At 39.0% G+C, this 27874-nt stretch overlaps 1 protein-coding gene across 5 annotated transcripts in view; it reads left to right on the forward strand.

Annotated features, from left to right (window-relative positions):
• AGAP1 (ArfGAP with GTPase domain, ankyrin repeat and PH domain 1) overlaps positions 1-27874 on the forward strand; it is a 565886-nt gene that overhangs the window by 460399 nt on the left and 77613 nt on the right. For 3 of the 5 annotated variants that reach the window (XM_019553775.1, XM_019553779.1, XM_019553776.1), the window contains one exon: positions 25146-25223. The exons of the other annotated variants lie outside the window; for them this stretch is intronic. In XM_019553775.1, the coding sequence (XP_019409320.1) occupies positions 25146-25223 (78 nt within the window). The remainder of the gene's footprint in view (positions 1-25145; positions 25224-27874) is intronic. 5 annotated transcript variants of the gene reach the window in all.

The raw sequence follows: 27874 nt of genomic DNA on the forward strand, positions 1-27874 counted from the left end.
TAATTCCCAGGATCTTGGCTGCTGCTGCTTTTTAGTTCTGAACCTGCACAAAATAGTTTCTTCAGTTTTCTTTTGTGGTGTGTCAAATGGAGGATTGTTCCTTTCTGCAAACAAAGGACTGCAGAAACAGTTTTCAGATTATTTTGGTAATGAAGATAGAGGGGAAATACAAAAAAATAGGCATGAAACAACTTTGTTTCTAAAATGAATGCATTTTAAAAGTTTTCATGAATTGTCCATAGCTTGTTAAGAATAGGGCAAAGTGCATATGAATTGCTCATGTGCATCATTTTTTTGAGTTGCCCACTGTCTTTAAGTGAATGCAATCACTGCACATGAATACCCTACTTTGTAGTTAATTAGCCGATTTCACTGTCTACAGTTCTTTTCACTAATGAGAAAAAAAAATCTTTGTTCCAGAAATATTTCTTTAAAGTTTTTATTTCCTTAACAGGCTTTGGCTTGAGAAGATGTTCTTGTTACATATCATTGGGTCCCATAATTTGTCATAATACTACTCAGTGGCTCATCTCAAAAATTTTAAAGGGATCCTGTCAAGGTTGGTAGGCCCAAAGTTTAACTTACGGTACCTTTGAAAACTAGGGAAAAGATTGATGTAAACTGTCCTCCAGAGCCAGAAAAAATATATATATGACAGCTTCCAAAAAAGTGAAGCTGCAGCCTTTATAAAATCCAGTTTTTCTGGTTGTCTCCTAAATCAACATATTGATTATGTGAAAATTTTCTGTATCCTGGCTGTGCCTATCAGCATCCTCATTTAGGAAGATGCTAACTCTGTAAGGAACTTCTTGTATGGTACTTCACATTTCAGAGGCCCCACATTTTTCACAAGAATGGAGTTCATTGGAGAAAGAGTATACCTATTTGTATGCTCATGGGTATGCACACTTTTGTAATCCCCAAGGACAGCTGGTCATCCAAAATATAAATATTCTAATACCTAACTCCTACATGGTACTTTTCATTTTTTACCTTAGGTTTGTCCAACTACAGTTACAAGTACTATCAAATGCTGTGTTGTAAGTCTTACTAGTGGTAATGTGGGTGAAAAGACCAGACAATTTTCCAACGTGTGAGTAGGAATGGAATTGATTGAAAAAACAGCAGTGCCATACAGCTACTCCTCGCTTAATGTCGTATTTATGTTCTTGAAAAATGTGACTTTAAGCGAAGCGATGTTATGCGAATCCACTTACATCACAGTAGTTACCTACTAGCAGGCGACGGCCAAACAATGTTATAACCAGACACCGTGCAACTTTAAACAAGTATGCTCTCTAATAAATCAGTGACATAATAACGAAACAATGTTAACCAGGATGACATCAAGTGAGGAGTACTTGTATATTAAACTAGTGGGGCAGGTCCTGTCAGACCAACCTGGTGGCCTTCTACAACCAGCTCACAAAATCCTTAGACACAGGTGTCACGGTGGATGTAGCCTCTGGACTTTAGGAAGGCCTTCAACACTGTCTCTCACCCCATTCTCATTAAAAAATTAGGCAACTGTGGTGTCAATGCTTACACAGTCAGATGGGTCGCAAATTGGCTGGAGGGTCACACTTAGTGGTGGTGGATGGGTCTTTTTCGACCTGGTGGGATGTGGGTAGTGGGGTCCCCCAGGGCTCGGTCCTCAGGCCCGCACAATTTAACATCTTCATCAGCAACTTGGAAGGGGGGGTGAAAAGCACCTTGTTCACATTTGTGGATAACACTGAGATGTGGGGTGCGGTGGGCATGCTAGAAGGGAGGGACAGTCTACAACTAGATCTAGACAGGTTACAGGGGTGGGCGGATGAGAACAGGATGGAACTCAATACTGACAAGTGCAGGGTACTGCACCTAGGGAGAAAGAACCAGCAGCATACCTACAGGCTGGGAAACTCCCTTCTCATCAGCACAGAGGCAGAAAAGGATCTTGGAGTCGCTGTTGATTCCAAGATGAACATGGGCTGCTAATATGAAGATGCGGTCAGCAAGGCTAACCGTACCTTGTCTTGCATCCACAGATGCATCATGAGCAGGTCCAAGGTCTTCAAAAGGAGGCTAGATGAACACCTTGCCGGGGTCATTTGACCCCAACATTCTTTCCTGCCCATGGCAGGGGGTCGGACTTGATGGTCTGCTCAGGTCCCTTCTGACCCTAACAACTATGAAACTATGTTTCAGATCTTTGTCAGGTGGCTTGTGGCTTAAACCCCTTTTTGTCTTGCTCAGCTATGCCTCCTTATATAAGGGATAGGAACCACACATTTCAGTCACACTAAAAATGAATCACTGGGCTACAACTCTGCTACTTACCAACTGTTACCTTAGCAGCTGACCAAGTATTTACTTCTCTTTGGGGAATATATGACCCAGTGAGTTTGCAGTAGTACATAAACAGCTTCTTCAAAACACAGTATAGCAAAAGGTATTTATTCGCCAAAAGTGACACAGAAAATGGGTTGAAAAAATGACTTTTCTTTCCTTAGATCAGATGGACCTAGCTTATTCCCATCTCTGGTAGTGAAAACCAGACTGTCCTGCTTGCAGTGTGCTCTACCTGTGTAAATCTGTGGCCCCTGCTATGTGTTACATATATTACACAATTAACTGGTTAATTGTACTATAAATTTAGACCTCTCATGCTGGTCCAGGGGCAGCAAGGTCTGTGGGTCAACTCAGGGTCCAGAAAAGCAGCTATAGTCTGGGGGCAGCGTACCAAGTCAGAATGAAGAGAAGCCAGAGGCCAGGAGATCTGTCTGAGGAGCCAGGTCCTAGATCCAGAGGGTCAGGGTCAGGCATCCAGGAAATCAAACCAGGTTCAGATCAGGTATCCAAAGGGTCAGGCCAAACAAAGGTCCATCGGAATACTGAGTCAGGTATCTAGAAAGTCTGTCAGGAAACCAAAAGCAGCATAAGCCGAGTATAGCAGCTTTGAGTACAGAGTTCACCTTCCTCTTTCAGGTCAGGAAGAGTGCCAGGCCAGCTGACCTAACCTGGACACTCTGGTGGCAGGAGTGGTGTGGCTAGGTCCAGCTAGAGGGTTCTGTCTGCTTGTGACTGGCCCAGCATCTTGTTTAGGAACTGGCAGACTGGGAGGAGCACCTGTCCTGGACAGACCAAGGCCCTGGGTTCAAGACCACAGCCTGACAAAACCAGCCATGGGTGAAAAGTAATTATCACGTGATTACAATCACTGTCTACCTATAAAAAGAGCCAACCAGCTTTAAAGTTAGTGCTTGAAAATGTGTAACCACTCTAACCAGCTTTAATTTGAATGTATACCAGGGCCCTGTGGCTAGGGACAGACCTTAAAAAGCCTGAGTATGTATTGATTCAGTCTTTGCAGTCTAACCTGGCTAGGCTAAATCAGTTTGCAAGTGTAAAGACATCCCAGACATGCAGGTACATGCATGCAGTTGATCAGGCAAGAAGCTGGGGGGGTGGGGGGGACACTAGAGCAGCCCTCCTTTCCCTTCCAAAGGGCTGAGCTATAGCAAGATTAGGGAGGGGTTCCCTCCCCTCCTTCATAACAGATCATTTATAAGGTCTGTTATTAGCATTTATCACTCCATCAGAAAACAAACGGCCTCTCTCATTAGTTCAAACGGCCTCTCTCATTAGTTCAAGCTCTTCTTAAACAAAGAAGAAACAGAGGGACAGTACCAGCAGAGCTGTTGATTAGCTCCGGAAAGCCCTAAGCCGACACTGCTGTCTGCCACAGCACGGACTGTAGCCACCAGCTGGTCTGCTAGCTAATGCTGAAGTGTCTGTGTAAGGCAGAGGGGGCGGGGGATCCCTGCTTAGCAGGGAGTGGTGAGGGGAGGGGGAGATCAGGAAGAAGCCAGGAAGATGCTGCTGTGCCTACACATCTCTGCTGCACCTGCAGCCAGGGAGCAGAGGGGAGGGGCCAGCTCTGCTGTGGAGCAGAGAGCCCCACCCAGCCAAAGAGCATGCCGGGATTCTGGGGGAGTCTAATTTAATTTAAACCAGACAGACATTGCATAAACCAGTTTGAGCCAAATCAGTTAAGTTGGATACTGCATTCAACCAGGTTTATATCAAACTGGTTTCAGCCATTTTCAAAGTGGTTTATGTGCACTGAATGTCTGTTCTATTACAGGTTTATTCCAGTTTTTGATCACTTAAACCTGTTTATGTGTAATGTCTGTCCCTAGCCCGTATGTCAGCTCATCCCAGTGGCAAGTCTGTTCTTCCTTGCCTCCCCTTTTCCATGGACTAACATCTTTAAAGTCTGGGGCTGCGTCCACATGTACATGGACATTTGGTTCCCTGGGGACAACTAGCAGCAACACACCTTGTGGTGCCACTAGTTGTCCCTGGGATACACCTGTGCCACACACCCTCGTGCATATGGCAAGTTAACCCTGCTGGGGCAGGTAAGACTGGGGCCAGCACTGGGCCTTACCTAGAGTCCTGCCGCAGTGCAGCTCCAGCCAGCCAGGCTTTGGTTTTGAACAGCGCACGCTGCCCCTACATGCACCATTCAGGGGTCAAGCCTCACCCCCCCGCCCCCGCTCACCTGCAGTGCAGAAAACAACTGAATGTGTGTTATGTGTCATACCGCATAGCCACACTTGTCTTCATATGGCCTGACTGTCTTCCTTGTGTGAGTTTTTACTATTTCCTGGTATGCTTCCTTGATGACCTAACATTTTTCCATTGCCTCAATAGTTTCCTTCTAGTTTTGAGACATTCTGGAAGCTCCTTGTGCAGTCACATTGGATTCCTGTCATTTTTGTGCTTCCATTGTGTCACAATATCCTCTTGCTGGACTCCCAATACATGCCCTTTAGTAGTTAGAAACTGCAAACAGTTGACAAAGGAAGCTAACAATATCAGCTAAACCTGTCTGTTACACTAAAGGACAATAAGAAGGAATTCTTCAGTTCTGTCAGGAAGAAACAAAATCCTAGTAGTGGTACAGGTCTGATACTAGACAAAAACCAGTAAAATTCTCAGTTGTGATGCAGAAAAGACAAAAAAAAGTAAAACATATTTTTCTGCATTTAGAAAGAAGCAGACTGATACAGTCATATCTTACATTTGGTGAAATTTGTGCCTATTCAGTATGTGATTAGGAAAGATGTTAAGCACCAACTAATTAAGTTAAACTTTTTTTTTTTACTCTGCAAGATCAGCTTTCTGAGCATTAATGGGGAATTTTTCACAAATTTTGCAGCTTTGGGAAAGTTCAGGGGACTGGAATAAAGCCAAAGTTGTGCCAGTTTTTCAGAAAGGTAGATAGGATGCCTTGGGAACTAGTTAGCTTGTAGTGAACCCTGCCAAAATCATGAAAAGACTGGCATGTAAAGAATGAAAAGATATTGGGGAAAATAAATGTGAATCAACATGGTTTTGTGGAAGATAGGTCTTATCAAAAAGCTTATTTTTATGAGACATCCATGCTGGCATAGTATACTTAGGTTTTTAAATTGTAGTCTTACATGTTATAATAAAAAATTAAAACAGCACTATATAAAACCAGTGTAGTCCATATGAAAGGGTTTTAAAACTTGTTAAGCAATAACTTACAATAAATAATCATAAGTGGTTAGCTAGCTGTCATCCAATAGGGATGTTCCTGATGCATTCCTGTAGATATCTGTTCTCATCCTTATGTTATTCAGTATCTTTATCAATGATATGAAAGCAATTCATGGCTATAATGACACAGAAATTGGCAAAGTGGAAACTAGAGAGTAGAGAGGGGAAACCTGGAGACCCTGGCAGGAGATGCAGCGGGGCAAAGGGTAGGGAAGGAGCCTGAGAGCAGCAGGTTAACCCCCAGGGGGAGGTGCTATTTTCTCCCCTCCCTGCTTTTTTCCTTCTTCTATTGATGTGATTGATTATCTCTTGTTTCATTCTCCTCTGACTTGACTCTTTTGTTCCTTTTCCCATAGTAAGGTGTGACCTGCCAGCCCCAAGCTCACACCAAATAGCTGCCATCCTTGCTAACTCTACTCCCATATCCACATTTGAGCCATCTTTTCACCAGGGATCCGGGTTTTCTGTTTCCCTTGGAAAAATGGAGTAAACCACAGATTTTACCTTTTTACCAGAGGCAAACAAGGATTTCTTGTTTTACAAGAGAAACCCACAGATTTTGTAATGAGCTGGCAGGCTGGCAGGAGGGCAGTGAGATGGGGGACGCCACATGTACCCAGGCAGCCTCCAGAGCAGTTCCAGCAGTTAAGTGGATTGTGGGAAGAGGGGGATTGAGGCCTCTGTAGGGAGGGAGCTAGGCAGATCTGGGGCTGCTGCCCAGCCGGGCAGTGCTTGGGGCTCGGGGTCCAGGACCACAATGTGCAGCTGCAGGGCCCCAGAGGGGAGCAGGATGGGGCTACAGGTGGCTCATCCAGGGGTAATCACTCAGAAGTTGAATGGCTCTTCATTAGTCTTTCCCCACTCTAAAAATTATAGTAATAATAAAAAAGATACCCTTAACCCTACATGCTTTTCCATTTGTGTTCCCATTGCTCTTCTCCCTTTTGTTTCAAAGTTCCTTGGATGTGCAGTTTATAGTTGTTTGTAGGAGTCTGTCTTTTCCTCCAGTTCCATTTTAGATTTTTTCCAATCCAAATTCTGCCTCACTAAAACCATTCTTCTTCGTAGCCAGAATTTAGAACCAAGTCTCCATCCTCATTCTCTTTCACTTGTAATGTGTGTGTGCATGTGCACACACACACACACACACCTTCTATGGAACTCTTCTTTCCTGGTTCTTTTATCTCTATAAATGTTCCTTCAGTGTGCTTTGCAGCATAGCCTCCTAATTTAACCTGCAGCTTTTTGTAGATATTCCTGAGGTCTTCATATTTGAATCCCTTTTCTTTCTCTCCATCATATCACTGTGTAATCACATCCAAACACCCCTGAATTCAACTATACTTTCTGTGCCATGGACTCATAGATCTACTTTACCCAACCTGTCTCCTTCTATCTAAACCTAGTACAACAGCCTGTCTCCAACATCTCATTGATTTCTAACCATTAGCCCAATCTTAACATACGAATACTATCCACCTCCATACAACTTGGGCTTCATTTTTGACTTATGCCTTTCTCTAAGCATGAGTCAATAACGTACTGATCAGTCCCACGGATGTGGGGCATCGGCATCAGGCAGCTTCTCCCTTGCTGCTTCTCCAGTTCTAGCTCTAATCCCGCCTCTGACCCGAGTTGGGTCATTGCAGCCCTCAGCCTGAAAAGGTTGTCAGCCATTGCCCAAAGGTATTCAACATTCAGATGTTATTATCGTTTCTCTGTATAACATCTTCAAAATATGGCCTTCCCTGTGTTTATCCACACAGCACAGGAAAAAAAATGCTCTTCTGAGCTGTCATAATCTTACATCTCAGTTACAGCAATATCTTTCTTTCTGGCCTTGACAAATTCAGCCTTGCCCTACTCATATCCATCCATGATGCTGCTGCAAAGATCATTTTTTGTGCCTGTCACTTTGACCCTGTCACCCCTTTCTTTTATCTCTCCCCTTGTTTGATTTCCATCATATCAAACCTACCACTTCACTTTCAAGGCCTTTTATGGCCTATCCCCACCCTATCATCTCTCATTCTGTAGTGAGATGTTGACTTCTGCCTTAGATTAGGCCATTTTACTTGCCTTTATTGTCCACTTGTTAAATTTTCAAGCTTTTCCCCCAGTGTTCTTTATGGGCAGAATTCTTTGTAAACAGTCACAAACTATTGCAAAACTACTGCATTATCCTTAAAACTCTCCTTTGCCAAGATGCCTGTGAAAAGCATGATATGCTTAGATCACTGTCTAGCTTGCTGACCAACATGATCTCAATGCTTCTTTGATCTCCTCCATTCTGTGGTTATCATTCTTTTATCTCTTCTCATCACCATCTTCTTGTTTTGTGTTAGTACAGCCAAATCACATCCTGGTCTGAGTTGGGCTCCTAGGAGCTATGGTGATAGAAATAACAAGGTATTATCTTGATATGCTTTTTAATAGTCAAATGTAAGTCCATACACCAAAAAGTCACATTTGTAAGAGAGAAATATAGTATTACCTCTGTATGTAGCCTAAGTAAGACCGTTGCTGGAATGCTATAGCCACTTCTGGGGCCTCAAGTGATGCAGGAAAACTAAAAGGTTAAGAAATTCACTACAAAAAATATTCAGGCTTTGGAAACGTTGCTTACAGTAAAACATTTTAAAACAGTTTAGAAGTTCTATATAGGGAAGATGGAGGTGACTTGGGCCTTTTGTGTGCAGAAGTTCTGGCTACAGACAGAGGCTACCTCTAGGTTAAAGAGCACGTGCAGCTCACCCCCTTTCATGATTGGCTTCAGTGAGATCTGTGGCTCCTTTTTATCAGCTATTCTGACATGGCATAGAAGGCACAGTAGCTGGGTGGCTGCAAAAGCCTTCATTCACTTAGAGGTGGTGTTTCTCTACCAGCAGAAGAAAGAGATTCTGCCATTACAGAGCAGCTTGGAGTATGGAGACACCCTCAGTCCTAATGGCAAAACCATATAGTGTAGACTAGGCCTCAGTCAATGTCTACCAGTATGTACATGAGGAAGACTTTCTGACAGCAGAAAGCACTTTACCGTATGGCCTGCATTATGCAAACAGTTGCAAGACGATTATGATGGTCTCCCCAGACCTTAAAAACTTTGCTTCTATGCTTAAGCACTTTGATGATTCAGGACCTCGGGGAGCAAATACTAGAATGATGCATTACAAAATACATTTTGTTCATTTAGGCCTTAATCTAGCTAATCAGTTCTGAATTTGCTCAATTTTGCATATATGAGTAATTCCCTTCAGGTCACTGGGACTACTTACTTAAAGGTAAGCACATATTTTTAAGTGTTTTGTTGGATCAGGGCCTTAATTTGTGTGATGTTGGGATGGGGGGATAAAATAAAGAATGAGACATTACCAAAGGAATCTGCATATAAATTATATTTTTATATGGTTTATAAGGTGTGAGATTTAGTGAAGTATGAATTGGCAAGGCTGCACTGTAAGAGTATAAAAACCTTTGGCACATGACTTCTGCTCACTTGGCAAAAAATGAAATACTTTTATTTTCTTGCTTCAGATTTTTTTTAATCGCATTGTCCTTATTAGAATGGGAAATTTTCTGTTTGATTTCACATGCAAACTTAAAACTGCTGAATACTAAGTTGTGAAATAATGAGAGAAACAGTACCCTGAAAAAATCACTCTGTTCTGTTTGCATGTAGTCTTTATGAAGAACTGCCATTATAAAATACATTTGACTTCTGCAAAAAGTAGAATGGAGCTGATAGTACCAATCAGATAGAGGTGCTATTGGTATGCTGCTTATAAATATAAAGTTTCATTCATTTCTCAAAAAACAAAAAAAACTATCTCGTAACATCTCAAAAGAAGCCACATCCCTCTCCCATCTGAGGGAAAATAGGATTTGCTGCACACAGCAGGGATTCTATTACGCTACAATGTAACAAACAACCTTGACAGGTCTGTATGATGCTGCAGTTCAGATTTTGCCATCAAGGAAATCTATAAACTATACTGAGCTTTCTGAAATCATTAATGCCTTGGTTGTATTGATGATTTCATTTCTGTGTTGCAGGTGCGTGGCCTAGATACCTTGCTGCAAGCTGCAGTTTATAGTTTCCATGATACCCCTTCTCTTTTTTTTTCCACATGCTGTCCCTCCCCTACCAAAAAAAATCCATTGCGTAAATTGATTTGGGGATCAGCCTTGATAAAATACCAGCATTCAGCCCCTCGCAACATCATAGCTGTACTGTTAGCTGTTCTTGATTATTTGGATGCTCAAGCAGAAGCTGCCACATCAGAGTTGGAGGTGTGTGGAGATTAACTGGTGTCTGTCCAGCCATTTGTCATACAAATAACAGTGCCAGTAGAGTGAAATACTATAAATCATTTTTTTCCAAGATTGAAACCTTTTATCAGTTGTGTCAGTTTCATTATTCAATAAGTGATTAGTAACAGCCATTGTCATGTAGCCATTTAGTAGTTAACAGCTCAGATCTTTGGCTAGTAAGGAAAGGTTTGACACTAGCTTCTAGTTGTGCTTTGTCACACAGTTACTTTGAATTTAGTTACAAGAAGCCTGTCTCATGCAGATACTCTGACAAAATATGTTAAAAGTATATATATGTAAAATTAACCTCCAGGGCTTTTATAAAACTTTATTCACAGACCTAATCACTGATTTCTTGTGGTCTTTTTCTTTAGTTCCATCTGTGTTTTAGATAAGCCAAGTTGTAAAAGTCGTAAGATGATATTAATGAAAAACAACTGAGTAGTGTGACAATTCAATCCTAATGTGTTTCTCATATGTTCAAAGTGTAACTTGGATTGTAGAGTATACAGGATACTTTTATACCACATCCACCTAAAGATTTAATAATAGTATTTTAGGTGTGTCACATGAATAGTCCTGACAACATTAGGACTTCAAGTAAAGTTGAGGAATTCTAAGTTAAATAAATACACATGTAGGATGCTTTCTTATAAAGTTGTGAAATAGCTTGGGGGAGAGGAGAACTAATTTATTTTAATAGTGAGAGCAATTTAAAGTGTAACTTTGTAGTTGTTGGACATTTGTTTCCATGTTAAAGGAGCACTTGAAGATCAGTTAACTCCCCTCCCATGGAACTATGTATCATGAGTCATTTACCCATTAAGAGACTGTGATAGTCTCATTTCATATAGGTCACTAGTTTCCATCAGGTGATAATGACTTTTGATAGGTAGTCAAGACCTGGTCAAGATTTGTACTGTACGTAACGATGTATGGCACCTCACCTATTACTCTTTTGAACCATGTGGTCACCATCTTCACTGTTGGGACACCAGGCAGTCCAAAAAGGTAAATTATGTTAAATATCTCTTACATACAGGATGATGTGACAGAAGAGAAGGTGGGTACTAGAGGCCAATTAGTAGACTTCTGCATAGAGCAAGAACCTCTAACTCACATCATTCCTCCTTTTATCCATGATGAACTGCATGCCCCCTACTGACATTTATGGAGAATCACTCAGCATGGATTCTGTGCTACTTGGTCCAGAATGGTTCTCTGCATTGTGATGTGGAACCAGTGAACAGGAAGGAAATGTGTCTCTTCTCACTTAGCAAAGCAGCAAAGGGAGAAGCCAAATCCAGGAGTAAGGGGAGGTTTGGGAACAAGTATCCATGCCTCTCATCCATCACCCTAGAATCAAACTCATCATTAAGGTTTGGGGGGAAAAGTCTATGTGTTTATAAAGTATTATATTATAAATTCTATGTAAAATGTTCTGTCAAGGTATTGTCATTTCTGTGTTTCTGTGTTGAGAATTGTTTATCATCTGATCTCTCTCATGTTCCATACATTTTCCCCTTCTTCTGTTTTTCCCTGTTGCATTTAGATTCTGCCTGCAATATCCATGTTATGGTTAAGAAATGAAGCCAGGACCACAGTTTAAGTTGTTTTTCACATATTGTTGGGTCCCTAGGGATGTAAGATTTTCCATAATGGATCAGAGCTGTGAAGAAACCTGTCTTTAAGGGTTGTCCAATTAGCTGCCCACAGGCTGTATGTAACCCCCAGGTGGGGCTAACCTATATCTCCTGATACTGTGGCCTATGCACTGCTCCCTGCCCCCACCCCGCCAATCTCTCTCATGCTGAGGCTGCCAGAGTCTCTGGGCTGGCACTTTCTCTGCCAGTTTCCGCTTCCTATCCCTGCCCCTAGAGGGTGGAGCAGTGTAGTACAGCCCACGGGGCAGAGGGAACTCACGGATGGGGGGGAGGGGTTGGGGGAACTTGGGGACCCTGCATAGTGCTGGCATGGGGGGGTGGTACAGTGCAGCACAGGTTGGGGGGGGAGCCCATGCATCATGGTTTAGCCCACATGACATATGACCCAAATGGCATGCTGCCTGTATGGCATGTGGTCAGAGGGCCTATGGCATCTGACCGCTCAGAAGTCAAATAGGCCTGGTAAAGCTGTATCAAGTAGCATGCTCCTGTGAACATTTATCCTAAATCCCATCCATTGGCATTTGGCCTGTGTCCTGAGCAGGGAAATGTACATCCTTCAGAGAACATAAACATTTATATGCATCTTCTACAGTACTTGTAATAAAGCTAATCTATAGTAGTCATAGTAATAGTAGAGTAACCTGGTGAAGAACATTTGAGAGCTTGTCTAACTCTATGCCAATTATGTAGTTTGTGCAATAAAAGATATCACCCTAGGAAAGCTTTTCCTCTCTATCATTGTAGACATTTCAGCCAGTGCTGCAACAGCTGTAGCATATGAACTCTTCTCATTAAGACTGTGTAGGAGAAACGTTAGCCATTTTTAAACTGGCTTTTACAAGTTAACAAAACGTTTGTTTTCAGAGTTATCATAGCAGTTGGGTTTTTATTACCTTTTCTGATAGGTTTACATAAAGTTCAACTTCAATACCATGCCTTAGTTTCTTAATTTTGTCTTCAGTCCTATATGATGAGCTGGTAACTAGACTTTGTGCATCAGAAACATTGAAGGATGATGATCTATAGAAGTTTGCAACAGCATGACTATAATTAGGTATGTCTTCTATTATAAATCTCTGTAAGAGCCAGGGCAGTTTACACATGACTTTAACATGGTCTTAACCATCACCATAGACTAATTTGGAGAGTATGAGACTTTACTTTTGTTTTTCATAGTCTTTATCCCCAGGAAAGGGACTTGGTCACTATCATAATTTCAGGTAAGTTATTTGCCCTGTTTCCCTATGGTAGATCCATGTTAACCCATTAATACCATAAAGTAAAGGTAAATGAGGCCTTTGACATTATTTGAAATATTTTGTGACAGATTTCTTTATTTACATGTATTAAAAATAACTCTAACATTACATGTCATTTAGGATTTCTACCTCTTATTTTCACCTCTTACCTCAAATTTCACATTTTTCTCAGTGAAGAATGTTTAAGGGACTAGTAGACAAACTATACTCAGTGTATTTGTTATTTTAATTTTCTTTAGCTTTTTGTAATTACAGAGATATTGATTTACTTAACTGCCTGCTTGAATTTCTCTCCAGCCACAATTGTTAAGCATTGTCTTATTTTTTTTAGGCGTCATAGTAAAAGTTTGGCTTCAAGAGAGATTTGAAGGAGAGATTTATAGATCTGTTAGGAGAGTACTTCCTTTAATTCACTTTGCTGTCCATAAATATTTTTTACTTTTTTAATACTGCATGGTTTTTTCCCTGTATGGAAAAATGTATTTGCTTGAGGATCATCTCTAAATTTCCCAGCTCCCTCTGATTTTAATTCTTCGCATTACATTTCTTTATTGTAGCAGATTTTATTTTTAGTTTACTATATTTCCACTGTGACATCCAATATAAATTAGAAAAGAAATTGCATGAAAAGCAAGTGGCAGAGTACTTCAGATATTTCAGGATTCCTGCACTGAGAATAACTTTTAAAGCAAGAATTGAGACTAAAACTCCTTTGAGTGGAAATAGCTCTTTCTCTTGTTTTGTAACTGTTTTCTTGACAGTAATTGCTTGCACTATCAACAAAATGTGGCTGCTTTTTGTTCAGAGGAGGAGAAAGTATAGAACAATGCATCTTTGGTTAATGGATTTAAATGTTCCTTGTTTATCAGCCTATAACAGGCAAGATTGCAGGCTCCCTATCCATAGATGAAACTGATGGTCCGAAACAAGAATAAATCCATCATGCCATAAAAGTAGTGGTTCTCTGTGGAGTAAGCAAGTGAGAATTTTCTCTTTGCAGTGAGTTAATACTGTGTCTAAACAGAAGTAGTAAGGTAGGCTTACTGAGAATACCATGTCCCCTGTATGCTTGGTATTATGCTAATAGTTTCCTTTAAGTCCATTTTGACATTATGCCACAGATGCTTTCCCCCCTCCCCACCCTCCCTTTTCTTGTGTGTCTCATGATTTTTTTTTACTTTTTAGAAATAATTCTGTTTGCTTGCAATATAACCATGTTACACTATGCATTGGCAGCATTGCAAAGTAGAAACTGCAACCCTGCAAGTCACTTAATTTGTAATCTAAATATGAAAGTGATTTGTTTTCACAGATGAAATGGATTACTCACCGTGTTGTAGCAACATGAACAGAAGTTTTGGCTGCCATAGCAATACACTATTATTGTTGATTCGTTAAATTATAACATTGTAAGACTGAAACAAGCAGCATGAGGCAAGTTATCTGGTTGAAATGGTAGCTTAACAAAAATGATCCAGTTTTGTTGGTGATGCCCAGTGCCTTTTGTCCTGGTTTTTTTGGAAGTTCAATCTATGTTAAATACAAAAGTAAGACTCATCTTGGAATCAAATTGTTGGGTAGTTAAAAACACAGGAATCTTTCGAATATTCAACCATGAAATAAAAATTGAGTCAATAAGGGTAACAATTCATATTATGAATTTAGCACCCCACACTGAAACATTATGATTCAAGCAGTTTCTCTATAATAGGGTATCTCTAAGTAAATATATCACTGCAAAGCCAACAAATTTAAAAGCTCATGTAAATAAGTAGTTTTGGATAGCTTTAATAATGTCAACTGAGATATCGGACATTAGGTTCCAGCATTTCCATTTGTAGAAGTCACTAGTATAAATCAGCCATATTTAGAAGATCAGCTTATGTGTTGTTCCACTAACTCAGAATAAATGGAGTATCGACAATAAGTATTAAAGTGCAGTTAAGGGGAAAAATCCTTTGTAATTACCAGTTTGTTCTTTTACATTATAATCACTAGAATAAGGTAGGCTAGGATTTATAGAAAACTGCTCTGTGTCATTAACTACTACTAAAAGGTAGTGGTGGTGGTGGCTGCCAGTCTATTGTGTCCAGGGAAACATTGGTATTATGTTGTTTGACACCCTTTTCCCCTAGAAATTATTTCTAATTCAAATATAATTAGGAACATTGAGGTAGTATAACTGATTATCTGATGCCATAATAACTCAACTACCTTCATAAAGTCAACCTGATTGAAGAAACTAACCTTAGAAATTGGTTGATCAAATGCTACAGGCAAACTACTTGTTTTCCAGTATTGAAGCTGGTGGTCTAGTGATCACAGCCAAGCAATTATGGCCCTGTTAGATAGCATGAGTACTAGTCATTAAATAATTATGCCTTTGATTAGCTGCTTTAACTGTTCGTTGCCTTTGAAATATGATAGTACAATTTAAAGCTTTTATTAAAAGACAATTTTTCTAGGTGGTTGAAAAAGATTTTTGGTGTATAAAAGACCTATAATTTTCTTCTGCAGGAAATGAAAAACTGAGAAAAAAGAAAATGTTTCCAATTAACAAGTATTTTTTCTATGAATGTTGGATGTTTGTAATGTATATGTAGCATGCTGGATAGTCATCCTAGTCCTTTACATTCTGTAGAATATTCACTGGGAAAAACCTTATTCAGGAAAGAAAAATTAACCATTTTATGAACTGCTCCTTATTAATATTAATTGACAGTAGTCATATTCCTAAAAGAGTAAATATGATACTTTAGATACTCAGTGGTCACTATGAATCTTTCACATCCAGCTCTTCTCTTTTCTTCATTTGGATTATACAAAGGAGAAGCTGCAGACTAAATTTAAGTAAAATAGCAATACTTTCCAAATAGCATTACTTTTCATTGTTTCACAGTTTTAAAATGGATCATTGACTGTCAGTCTCCAGTCCATCATCAGATATTAAATTATAATATCAAGTTTAGGGTTAGCTGCTTTACAAATTCACAATTCAGTATTTTTTTTTAACAATTTCCCCTCCCAATCTGAAAGAATCATTGTCAGATTTTCAGAAGAGCTCACCACCTCTCAACTTCTCTGGTTCTGAGTAGATGCCTAAATAGGAGCTGTTGGGGTGTTTCAGCCCCTTTGAAAAATCTGACCCAATAACCAAGCTTGAATTCCTTATTTTATAAAATACCTTTTGTTCTTTGCTTTTGTTTTTTATCTTACGTTTGTCTCCCTATTAGAGACCACATTAACTCACTAAATGGAGACCTTTCAGAGCCTTCAAATGTCTTTCAGGAGTTTAAAGTAGTTTTGCCATTTAAATCCAATATGTTAAAATCTGCAATTCATACCGCTCAGTTTACTAGGTAAGGCAGAGAAGATTTAAATGTGTGTCAGATATTTAGACTGCTTTTTTAAATATTTTTATAAAGTTGTCTGTCTTTTTATCAAATTTACAGGCATCACGTTACTCCAGGTCAGAAACTCAATTCAGCCAGGTTATTTTATTCTCTAAATATATGTCCTGCATTGTATTTTCTTGGTTTAGGTTTTTTATAATCCTTTCAAAGGCCTTTTAATGGATGTTTGAACATTACTACTTCCCTGTATGGTGTCCTCTAGGAAAAGAGCATTGTGTCAAGCCCCTTCACAGTTGAAGTAGTGAGTTCACATAATGTAAGAATCTTCTGGGTTGCATCTTATGAAATAATTCTGCTCCTATTATGAAAGAACAGAACATTGGCACAGTCTTGTTGAGCAAATGAATGTTCAGATGGCCAACACAAAAGAGAAATCTCCAATCTGCAGCTTTACAGTGAAATGGCTCCTGATGAAAGATCATGGGATGCAGAGCACACTAAAAAGTGCAGGAGGAGGGCAAAAAAGTAGAATCCAGTCCCCATTGTGGTGGTAGCTTTATGCAGATTGCCCCAGAGCCTGCATCTGACTCTGCTTCTCTGACAGATAAGCTTGCCTTTCTGTAAGACTGGCATTTATACAAGTCTAGTTTACTTACTGGCACGTACCAGTTTAACTTGTGTTTTAACCTGTGAAGGTTAGCATCTTATAGTTTCTTATGCTTTAACTTGTTTCACAAAAAAATAAACATCCTTATGTGAATGGACAGGGTTATTTATTTTGTGCTTGTGGTGATGAGATATTCTCAGAAATGAGTGGCACACTGACTCCATCCCCAACCCCCTTCTTCCAGTGTAGGTGAAAAGATCCTATTATTTCTGATAATTGATGCTGAGGGCTGTGGCGTGCCTCATTTAATCAGCACTGTTCAGCACACTCCAGGGATGTAATTCATGCACGCTTTAACATCCAACATGGCTGACAAGGCTTGGACACACAACCTAACGGCTACATCATTTTTTAATCAGCTATCTGAGGACTATTTATCTAATCAACAAAGAACTCTGTCAGATGGAGACCAGAGGTGACATTAACAAGTCTGTAGTTTCTTAGTACAATGATAAAGGAAGACTTCAGAGTCAAAACTATAGACATAAAGACATTCCTAAGAATTGAAGTGTGTTTTATTATACTTACCAAATACAAATAATAAGTTTTAATGTTTTTCTTAACAAGACTCAGAAGATTACAATTTTAAGTTCCACTGGGGAGCACTGCAGATATAAAATTTGTGCACAGGCACCCTGATAGGCAATACATTATTGGGTCTTTTTAGAATTAATGTCGTAGTAATAGTAATGATAGCACACATATTTACTATAATACCAAACTAATAAAAAATGAATGAACAGGGAAAAATAGGTTCATTAAAGCAAAATACCTGGGATTCCTATAAAGAAAACAAAACCAAAATCCTGTCTGCAATGGGATGGTCACAGATGTAGAGCTGTTAGCTGAGCAAATACAAAGATATGTGGTAATTGGGAGTCATTAAGTTTAAATGATTCCCAATTACTCCCTATCTTAGCAAAAGGCTTTTCCAAAGCAGCATTTCTGTCATATGTGCAGTCTTCCTGTCTTCAATAGGTTTGTATGTATATTTTAAAATATAAATATATGCTATTTACAAAATAAGCTAAAAGCGTATTGTTCAAATAAAGTGAAGTGCTAAAAATTTAACAAAAAGCAAATTTAAGGTTATCTGCATCTTCCAGATACTAATGGATTTGTCTTCCCAGCATCCCTGTTGAAATAGCAGAGTTTTACAGAAAGGTGATGAGGTCAAGGAAACAGACCAATATTTTGTCGTCCCTGCTAGTTTGGGGTGTCTTAGTAATTGCATCAAATTTTCATAGTACTTATACTTTTTTAGCATGTTACAAATGCAGAGTTTTTTGTAGACATTAACTAATTGATCCTTACAGTTCCCCTATAAAAGAATGTTTGCCTTTTTGACATAAGTGAAAGCTGAGACAGAAGCAAATAAGTTTTACATGAAGCCACACACCAAATCAGTTGCAAGCCAGTTAAGAACTCAGAACCTCCTAACTTTCAATCCTTACATTTTTTTTCTCTAAACCACATTAACTAGTTGACAAAAGGTCTGAGCATTCACCTGTCCCATTCACTACAGCTGTGATGATCAGTGCTCAAAACTTAAGTAAATCAGTAACCTTGGGTCTCAAGTCGAGTACATAGAAAATGAGGAACACACTGTTATAGTCCCATCTAAGATTATTTTAATTTGTGATTTGCTCAGGATTTACTCATAGGAACTCTATGACAGGCAAGGCCCGAGCTGAGATTTTCTGTCATTTGCTTGCCTTCATATTTGGAAATGGTAGGTTCAAACACAGCTAATGAGTCATAAGTAGAATAAATGTAATTAACAGATTCAGCAGAGATACCAAGGACTGGAGGTTAAACAGAATTACACTTCTGGAGTGCTTCAATGTTAAGAGAGAGTGGACATATTGGTAAGGGGAGAGGAGCTTGGTATGCTGCTGTTCCTCTAGGTCAGGGGCATCAAGCATATGGACCCTGGCGCTGCCCTCTTTGCTGCACCCAGCCCTTCCTGCACAGAGGCCCAGGCCATGTGCCACCTGTGGCACTCCCTCGGGCCATTGCAGGCCACAGCATTTCCTCAGTCTAGTCCTGGGCTGCACCACCAGTGGTGCCTGCTCAGGCTGAGTGCTGGTGCTCACTCAAGTCACAACCTGGACCGGTCTGGGCAGATGCAACCTGCACTGGAGCAGGAATGTGGGCAGGTGGGGGGTCCATGGGCTTGATGCAGCTCATGGTCCAGTACTGCACCATCCATCCGGCCTGCAGGGCCAGATGAGTTTAACATCCCTGGAGTAAATAAACTGAGAGTTTCATTTCATAAGTAGTGACCTATGCAATTTGTGATTTTGCAGAAAAAAATAAGAGGGAAAGGGGGTTGCTGGCACAAAGAAGAGCAGCCAAGATGGCTGCCTCCCCCCACCCTTCACTGCTGAGAGGGCTGCCTGTCATGTGGCTCTACCCCTTCCACCAATCAGCAGCAAGGGGCAGGGCCCCTTGGCTAGTCAGAGGCATGGGTAGGGCATTACGATCAGCCCGCAAAATTGGTGGCTGGCTCCACACACTGTGCAAAATCAGCCACATGCTTCCTTAATTTGCGTAAGTCCCTATTCATAAGGATTGCATGAGTTCTTACAATGCGCAGTATTTTTAAAAACAGAGTTTATGGACAATATGCAAACTGATTGAAGTTATTTTAAGAAAATATCACACATGTAACTGAACAGAATTTAGCAGCTGTGTAATGACCACACAGAAAGCAATGAATTGCATACGCAGGAATATTCCTATTTACAGACACCTTGTTTGAAAAGAAATATTTGGCAAATGACCCCAAATCAAGTCAATCTGAGATGTGGGTTACCAAATTAAAGATGCATGTTGTATTCCTATTTTATGAGGTCGTGCTTACTAATGAAAGCTCTGAAAGACCCGTGTTAGCACCAGCTAGTAGATGTAGCGACTGGATTTTATGGGCTCCTGAGTTCCAGTGCAGTGCAGTTTCCCTCCAGATCAAAGTGCATTTTGATGCACCAGAGGATGAGGAGGGTCCATTGAATCTGTGTCTTGGGCAAAGGCTTCACATGAAGTGCACTGTTGAAGGGAGATGCTTGGGGAAATGCTTGCACAACGCTGAAAAAAATCTTGAGAGGTTTTGTCAGCAAATCGAAACCAAGTGGTTGTGAGAGACAGCCAGGCAATGGGAGTATTCCACAACGTCTTATAAATCAGCTAACTCTGATGGAATTCAGATAGAGATATTAAAAGGCACTTTTCTGATAACACAGCAGTCAGATTTCAGAATCATCCTGCAAATTCTGGAAACTGTAGAGTACTTCATAACAAATAAAATTGGCAAATGTTTTTAAAAAATGATAAGCAGCCTAAATAGGGGAGTCACTAGGGATGCCTATACAAGAGCAGCAAGGCCACTTTAACTCACTCTAATTACAGTGCGTCAAAGCAGACTCGATTAATCGAGTCTGCTGTAGCATGGTAATTACCGTGCTCCAGCAACCTCCAGTGTCTCATGTATCAGCATCCCTGCACTTCAAAATAGCAGTGGGGGTGCATTATCTAAAGCTCATTTGACAAGCTTTAGATAAAGTGCCTCCGTCACCATTTTGAAGCATGGGGATGCTGATGCACAAGAAGCTCTCAGAGCCATTCTAATTAAAGTGCCCTCTCTTCCCCCCCCACACTCCAGTAGCACATGTATAAACACCCTCGGACTCCAGCTCTAAGAGTCACGTCTTACTTTTGAGGAAAGAAGATCATGCAATCCTGATTTTTGAATACAGCATTCACTATCATGGAAGTCCAAATGGATTGGGATCTGTTGGTTACAATGAAAGCATGTACTTAGGGGTTTCAGTGTTTCTTCTTGAGAACTGGTAGAATGTCTTAAACCTGTACAAAATGAAACCAAAAATTCCCAGATTAAACCATGTACTGTATCACATCTCTTGTCACGTACTGCAAAAATGCAGACACGCTAACTGGTTTTTTTTAAAAACATGCTGCATATCCACTGAGTGTGCAACTAAGCACTGAAAGTTAAAACAAATTTGGGGGGTGCAGCGGGGAGGGAACAAATTCTTAATAACTTAATTCATAAGAAAAATAGTGATAGGCATATATCTAAAAGCTTAGATTCCACAAAGAAGTTTTTGTCTGAAACGGCTAGTGAGTGGCTCTGTTAGAACAGTTAGCCTCTTTCAAAAATGAGTTACATTTTCTCCAAGTTGAATTGAACAACTGCTGTAACAACTGGCTTTCCTCTGCCATAGTTTCTGTGATAAAGACCGTCAGTATGTCCTATTGTAATGTTTCAAGAAGGTATGTTCTTTGTGGAAACTCATTGGTCTTCCCTCCTTATGGATCAGTTAGTTTACTTGATCTGACCATTTTAAATTATATATTTTACTTTGGTAGCTGAAAGAAGTTTCTGCTATGCATATAGTAAATCAGATTCTAGAAATGATTCAACAGAAGTGGCTAGCTTTCAAGACTTCGAGACTTTTTTAACCCTTCATTTTGTAAAGATGCCTCAGTATCACAAAGATTGAAATTATAATCTCGTGCAAGAGTGATCATAACAGGAATTGCTGGATTATGATTTGTGCTGAAGTAAACTATTATAACAATTGTGCTGCTGTTTGGCAGGTGAGAGCTGTGTTCCTAATAGTATAGCTCTGTATCACCAAACAACAAATAATGACTTATTGTACCGGTCTAGTTTGCATGTCAGAAAGCACAAATTAAATTGCTGATTGAAGGGGTAGAAATTTGATCTCATCAGTCTAAATTCTGTGTGTTAATTAGCTTTGATCAAAAATTGTTCCTTGAAGTCTGTATATACATTCAGGTTTGATTTCGGGGACAGTTGGGTTTAGGTTTTAATAGGCAATGTATACAAAACAAAGGCAAGTTTAAAGGTATTGATGAAAGACTTCCTTGACACCTTGTGGAACACATTAATAAGGCAGGTTATGATATTGCAGCATATTAGATGGAAAACAATATGTTAGGGCAAACTAAAAAGGTAAAAAAGTTGTGTGGGATAGTTTTATTTAAATTGAGAGATCTGAACCCAAATTTATAGTTTAAAAAAGAGGAGCTTTTTTTAATGGAAAAGTAGCCTAGTGAAAACACACTAGCAAATTCAAAGTATCTTAATGTCCTTTCAAAATAGGAATGTTTCATAAAAGACAGCAAGTATTTCTGTAGTTAGATTCCTAATAAGTGTTGTACATCCTAGTATGGACATAACTTACATTGACCTGTTTTTTGAACTAGAAGGGGACCCCAGACTAGATGGACTGAATGCCCTGGGAGGCAAGCCAATGACAAACCAGGCAAAATGATTTCCAGTACCTGTTAAGGCCTTCCTTGTAAGTAACAAAAATTTATAGTCAGTACAGAATTTGAAGGCAGTCAAGGTAGGTTGGTTAAGCTGGGCCCTGTGTTCTTATGTACATCAGTCAAAACCTTCAGGCTGCATTTGGCATTGTCCAAAGCCTGTTGATGGTTAATGTTGTATTATCTAAGACAGCACAGCACCCCAATAAAGAAGTTTACTGGGGTCTTATCAGTGTTGCAGGACATGCAAAAATGTTTCAGGATCTCAGCATCTGCAGGAAAAAGTCCATTTGTTTGAAAGCAAGAAAAAGGCATGACATTTAACACATTAAAATTGATTATTTCATCAATAGGTTAATAGAAAACCAGGCTGCAAGTTCACTTCCTGCTTATACATCCATACTCTAATGTGCGATTAGAGTATGAAAAATGAAAAACAAAGCACACTGGGAAGGGGCTTTATGTACTGGAGATAGCCTCCCCTTTGAAAGGGGAGGCTAAGCCTAGATTTTGCCTATTTATATGTAAATTTTGTAAGGAAAAGTAAGTTTTCAGCTGGGAAATTGAGCCTCTCTAGTTGTTACTATCTGCTGAGATTTACTAAATGTTTCTTAAAAGAGAAGGTCCTTAATATTAAAGGACATAGTAAATACTTTTAGAATTGACTATAGCTATACGTGAATCTGACCTAATCACTCAGATGTCCAGATAATATTGTATATCTTCATTTAAGTAATATATTTTTTAAAGTAAGGGCATGGGTGACAGCACTCAAATCTCCACTTTTTCCATTTTTCCCTTCTCAGTGCAAACCATTAAAAGTTGGATTCCACTGTATTAAAAAGTGTATATTCTAATGTTCTAGAGTAGTTGGATACTCTTCTTCAATTATAGTTTAATAACTTTTATAGGAATGCTCTTGGTTGTGTAGGTATGGTAGGTCATTTTCAGTGCTTATTTAGAGAATTTTTGAAATAGGGAATGGGAAGGAATTTCTCCCTTCAGCATTAAACTGGATTGAGTTTGTGATTGCATCACCGACAGTGTAAATCTAGTTACATATTAACATTTCTAATTGGATTCCTTATTTGTGTTCTTCTGTGGAAAATGGGTATTTTTGAAGCAGTCCATGGTGGTGATAAAGGATATATATCTGGAAAAGAAAATAAGAAAAACGTTTTTTCAAATGGTTGCATATTTCCTGTAGTGTACATATCATCCCAAAAGCTGAAGGACAGCTGGGGGAAGGCAAAACCATAATAATCTATCACATACCTGAAATTTCTTATCGTAGACTCTATATGAGCTAAGATGGTAAATTTTCTAGTTCAAAATGTGCTGCGCCGTGTACCGTGACCACAGATAAACAGAGACTAAGAAACTTCCATTTTCTTTCTGATACATGCTCTGCAAGCAGTGTAGTTCAATACAGAGGGTACTGGATTTGTAACACGGGAAACCTGGGTTCTGTTCTCCATTCCAGCCCTGTCCTGCTGGATATACCTAAATAGGTCACTTCCATCCCTATGCCTCAGTTTGCACATCTGTAAAATGGGGGCAATGATACTGATCACCTGTACCAAGTGTTTTTTTTAATCTACTCAAGAAAAGTATTATGGGTGCATATTGGTGGTTGAATGAATAAGAAGACTGGGCAGATATGAGGCCTGCTTCAGTGTTTGGCATTTGTGTCTTCCTATGCTTGCATGGCTTGAAGTCACAAGTTTTACTGGTTCTGACAGGTGATGGAGAGATTTGCCACTCAGCAGTGTTACAAGTGAAATCTGTTCCCTGTTCTGTACTTACTCAGTTTTATGAAAACAGTACCTGCTAAGTCATGCATCCACAAATTGATACTCTACCATCTCATCCTTAGAGATGGCTCTTCTAGGTCACATATAAGAATCATTTTGGGTGGGAATGTCAGATGTTTGCCATGCCCATTGTTCATATTGTGCATGTTCTATGGATAAATAACAGACATGATTTGAGGGTTGTGTACTGTTTTGTGTTGAATGCCAGTAGTGTGTTTGGGGTTGCTTTTGGTTTGACAAGGAAAATTAAGTTTGTCTCATGGAACTTTAGTCTGAATATGCTGTTGGGTTTATTTCTCATGTTTTGAATTTGATTTTGAGGTAAAGATATAGAACCAAATAAAGTGAGGGAATTAATCTTCCATCATGAGTAGAGGATTTAAGTAGTTTCTGTAGAGCTATTCCTGTTACTATCAGAAGCAGGAGCTTGAAACTCAAAGGATAGAATAGGCATTTAAAAGTTTGCTCTAATTCTGATAAAGCGATGAGAGATTCTGTTATAAACAGACGGTTTATGTTACCTTCCAAATAAGCAATTTTGCTAGTGACCTGCCTCTGAAAAAAACAAAATTTGCATAGTGACAGCATCTACTTGACACCTAAAATAATTATTAAGTATCACATTTAAGCCTAACATGAGAAACAACATTCATAGTTGTTTGATGATTTAAATCTATTACATGATCACCAGAAATTTAAGTTTTTATTGTTTCAGGCATGTAGCGATTAATACTTTCTCTTAGCAATAAGGAAAGCCCTCTGTTTGGCAGGGGTTTTTTTGCCTTATGAATTAAACAACATTACACCTCAATAGTTGTCTTCTCTCTAATAGTGCATCATTATAGAAGTACTGCAAGTACATTTTCTATTCCATTGTCTGTTTCTATTTTACAATAGCAGATCCAATTAATCTTGACAAGTCTTGTCATGTTTTAAAGATTTAAAAGTATCTTTTTTCAATTAAAAAAAATAGGGGCTGACCATGTTTTTGGTGGTACAGGGAAGCTATATTGTTCTGTGCGCATTGTGGATGTGTGTGTGGTTGTGTGTGTAGCTGCTTGTGCTTGTATTTTACTTCACGTGATACTTTGACATTTCTTTTCTCCCCTTTTTCATTTTTCTTTTCTTTATTTTTATTCTTTTCTCTTTTTTTTTTCTCTTTCCCTTCTGCTCTCTGGATGCAGCCAAACGCAAAGCTTGGAAACTAAACCGTGTTGGTAGCCTGCGAAATATATACAGCAGCAGCAGTACCAACACTGAAGGTAATAAATTAAAACAGCACATTTTAGATTAACACCTCCCCTCTGTCCCCTTTTTACCTGCTTCTCCAAGACTTGTCCCCATTGCCTCTCTCCCTTTCCAAATGCAGGAATGGAAATCAAATTTGCCCAAAGCATGCGTGCTTTCATTTTGTGTTTGCAGAGTCATTCCAGTGGTCTTTTCATCTTTTTGTTTGTGCATTTTATTTTGCCATTCATGTTCCTTTCAGCTTACTTAAATTTTGACCTTTCCCTCTAGTCGTGGAGTGGTGATGTTTAAATTACTTCAGGAACCCATTTTCTTTTTTATTTTTTTCTATTTTCCTTTTATACATGTGGGCACTCAATGTAATATTTTCCAAGTTATTACAGTTTTTAAAAGTGTTAGTATCAGGTGTAATGATCTGTAGCCAAATACAATAGTGTGCCGTGACATTTAAGTAACAGTCTTAATTTGTTTTGTGAAAGCGTTCTCCATAATGCTCTTTGTAGCTCTAATCCAAAGGCGAGACAGTACCGGGTCATTTGCATGTGCTACTCTTGCTTGTAAATTCTGTATATTGTTGTATTTCTAAAGGTCGCCTGGTGCCAAAGTTCACAAATTGACTTACATTGCTTTTTTTCACTGAAGACAGCCGTCATGGCTTTTGTATAATAGCAGATTGAATTTTTCCCCCACCTTCATTTGAACAACACAATTATAAACTGCCTTCGTTTTTTATTATTACAAATGTCAAAGGTCAGAATTACTTGGAAGCCAGGCAAGGAGAAAAACCCTCGGCCGCCATCTCAGGCAGCATGTGAGAAAGGATAGTGTTCAAAATATGGAATGCAAAATAGGTCACAATTCAGTAATCTCAGTATAATAGGGGGAAAAATTTTTTCACTTAAGTGCAAACCAAATGGGTCAAGTAATCGCAAGCGCATGCCCTAACACTAATTGACTTATTTTGGAATGATTATAACTGTAATATTTTTCTTAATGTCACTGTTTTCTGGGCTGTTGATTTTAGCGATTGCCAAGCAGTGGCATTAAATCTCTTGTAAATTTTAAATTGCATGCTATTTCTGTAAACAAGTCCCTCTGTTCACATCCTGATCATTAACCTTTGGTGATTTATATCACCGTCCTCTTTTTGCACAATTACTGCTGTATTGCTGTCGGATGCCTTGCTCTCACCGCCAGATAAAATGTATCTGGCAAACAAAAGTGCATTTTTACTGCAGCTTGTTAAGGAAGCATTTTTTATTATAATTTTCTTCAATTCCTCATTGTAAACCTAAAATTTTCACCTTTTAACATAAGAACAACAAAGCGATATCATTTGATCCTTTTGTTACCTTTTCAAGCATCGAAGAATAAAAAGTGAAATAAATTGGAGTGAGATGATAGTTGCCAACAATTAATAACTAAGTTTACCTGCTATTTTAAAGGAATTTTTCAATATACTTTCTTATAATTTGCAAAATATTTTCAGATATTACCTGCATTTCACTCTCATTTTTCCTCAGATCACATGTGCAGGAAAGTTGTTGGATCGCTCCTCCCAGGCCTGGGTTTTATTGGTTGCTTTAGTAAGAAGATTAACAATAAAAAAATATTGTCTACATCTTTACAGACACCGTGATTATTTTTGGCAACAGTTTAGTCTCAGTATCTTGACTAATATTTAATATTGATCATGTTAAATATGACAGGCATACTAAGGATATGTTAATTTGTGGGACAAAGTTTCTGTCAAAGTTATGGTCCTAAGAATTGTGATTAGCAACACCGATGAGAATTTTTGTATCTAAAAAAAATTAGGCAAGGGTATCTTTCTTGGAAGTATTCATCCCAGGGGAAAGAGAAAATCCAATGAGAAAGGTGTTCTGAGCAATTTTGCATTTTTGAGCTGCTACATCAAGTCTCTGGATAATAATTGGCATCGCAACACTGGCAAATGTACAGTTAATCATCAGTCCACATATTAAAAGCCCTATATTAAGGTAACTGAGCTTTCAAATATGAGAACTGTAATAGAGATAACAATCCAGAAGAATATATTTTTTTTTTGGCCCATCTCATTACAAAACTACTCTGTGCTGTATTTTGCATGTTTCACAGAGTGAGCAGCAGAATTTGGTGCTGAAGAATTTTTCAAGGTCTTATCTTCAGGTTTGTACAGGAAAGGATACAATTTGAATGTGAAAAAGAACAAAATATAATTTTATTACATATTACAATATTGCTGTAGAAGCAGTACTAAAATTCTATGCAAGTAATTGCAGAAATGCACATACTTCATAGATGCATTGGAAAAGTGCTGGATTTTTCAAAGTGTTGTGTTGTAATTATAGCAAATGTGCATGATATAGTTATGTTTTGATAGCAAAGTTTATGAATCTGGTTTTTAATTGAGAACTAAAATATTACATCATGAGAATTTTTGCTTGTTAATGATGTGGTGTACTTATTTCAGAACTGGAAATATTTTACTGCTGTTGGGTGCACAAACATTAAGTTTCACCTTGCATTAAAAATGCAGCAGACTCAACATTTCTTAACATACTGGAGGCTGCAGGTGGCAGAAGAGCAGGAGGAAAACCCTGCTCATACCCTTTTCACTCTTTCATCATCCTCTCTCTCCTACTATTTGACACAGGATACTGGG

This window comes from Crocodylus porosus, unplaced genomic scaffold, assembly GCF_001723895.1.
Source record: "Crocodylus porosus isolate Cpor-Errol unplaced genomic scaffold, CroPor_comp1, whole genome shotgun sequence".
Taxonomy (NCBI): domain Eukaryota; kingdom Metazoa; phylum Chordata; order Crocodylia; family Crocodylidae; genus Crocodylus; species Crocodylus porosus.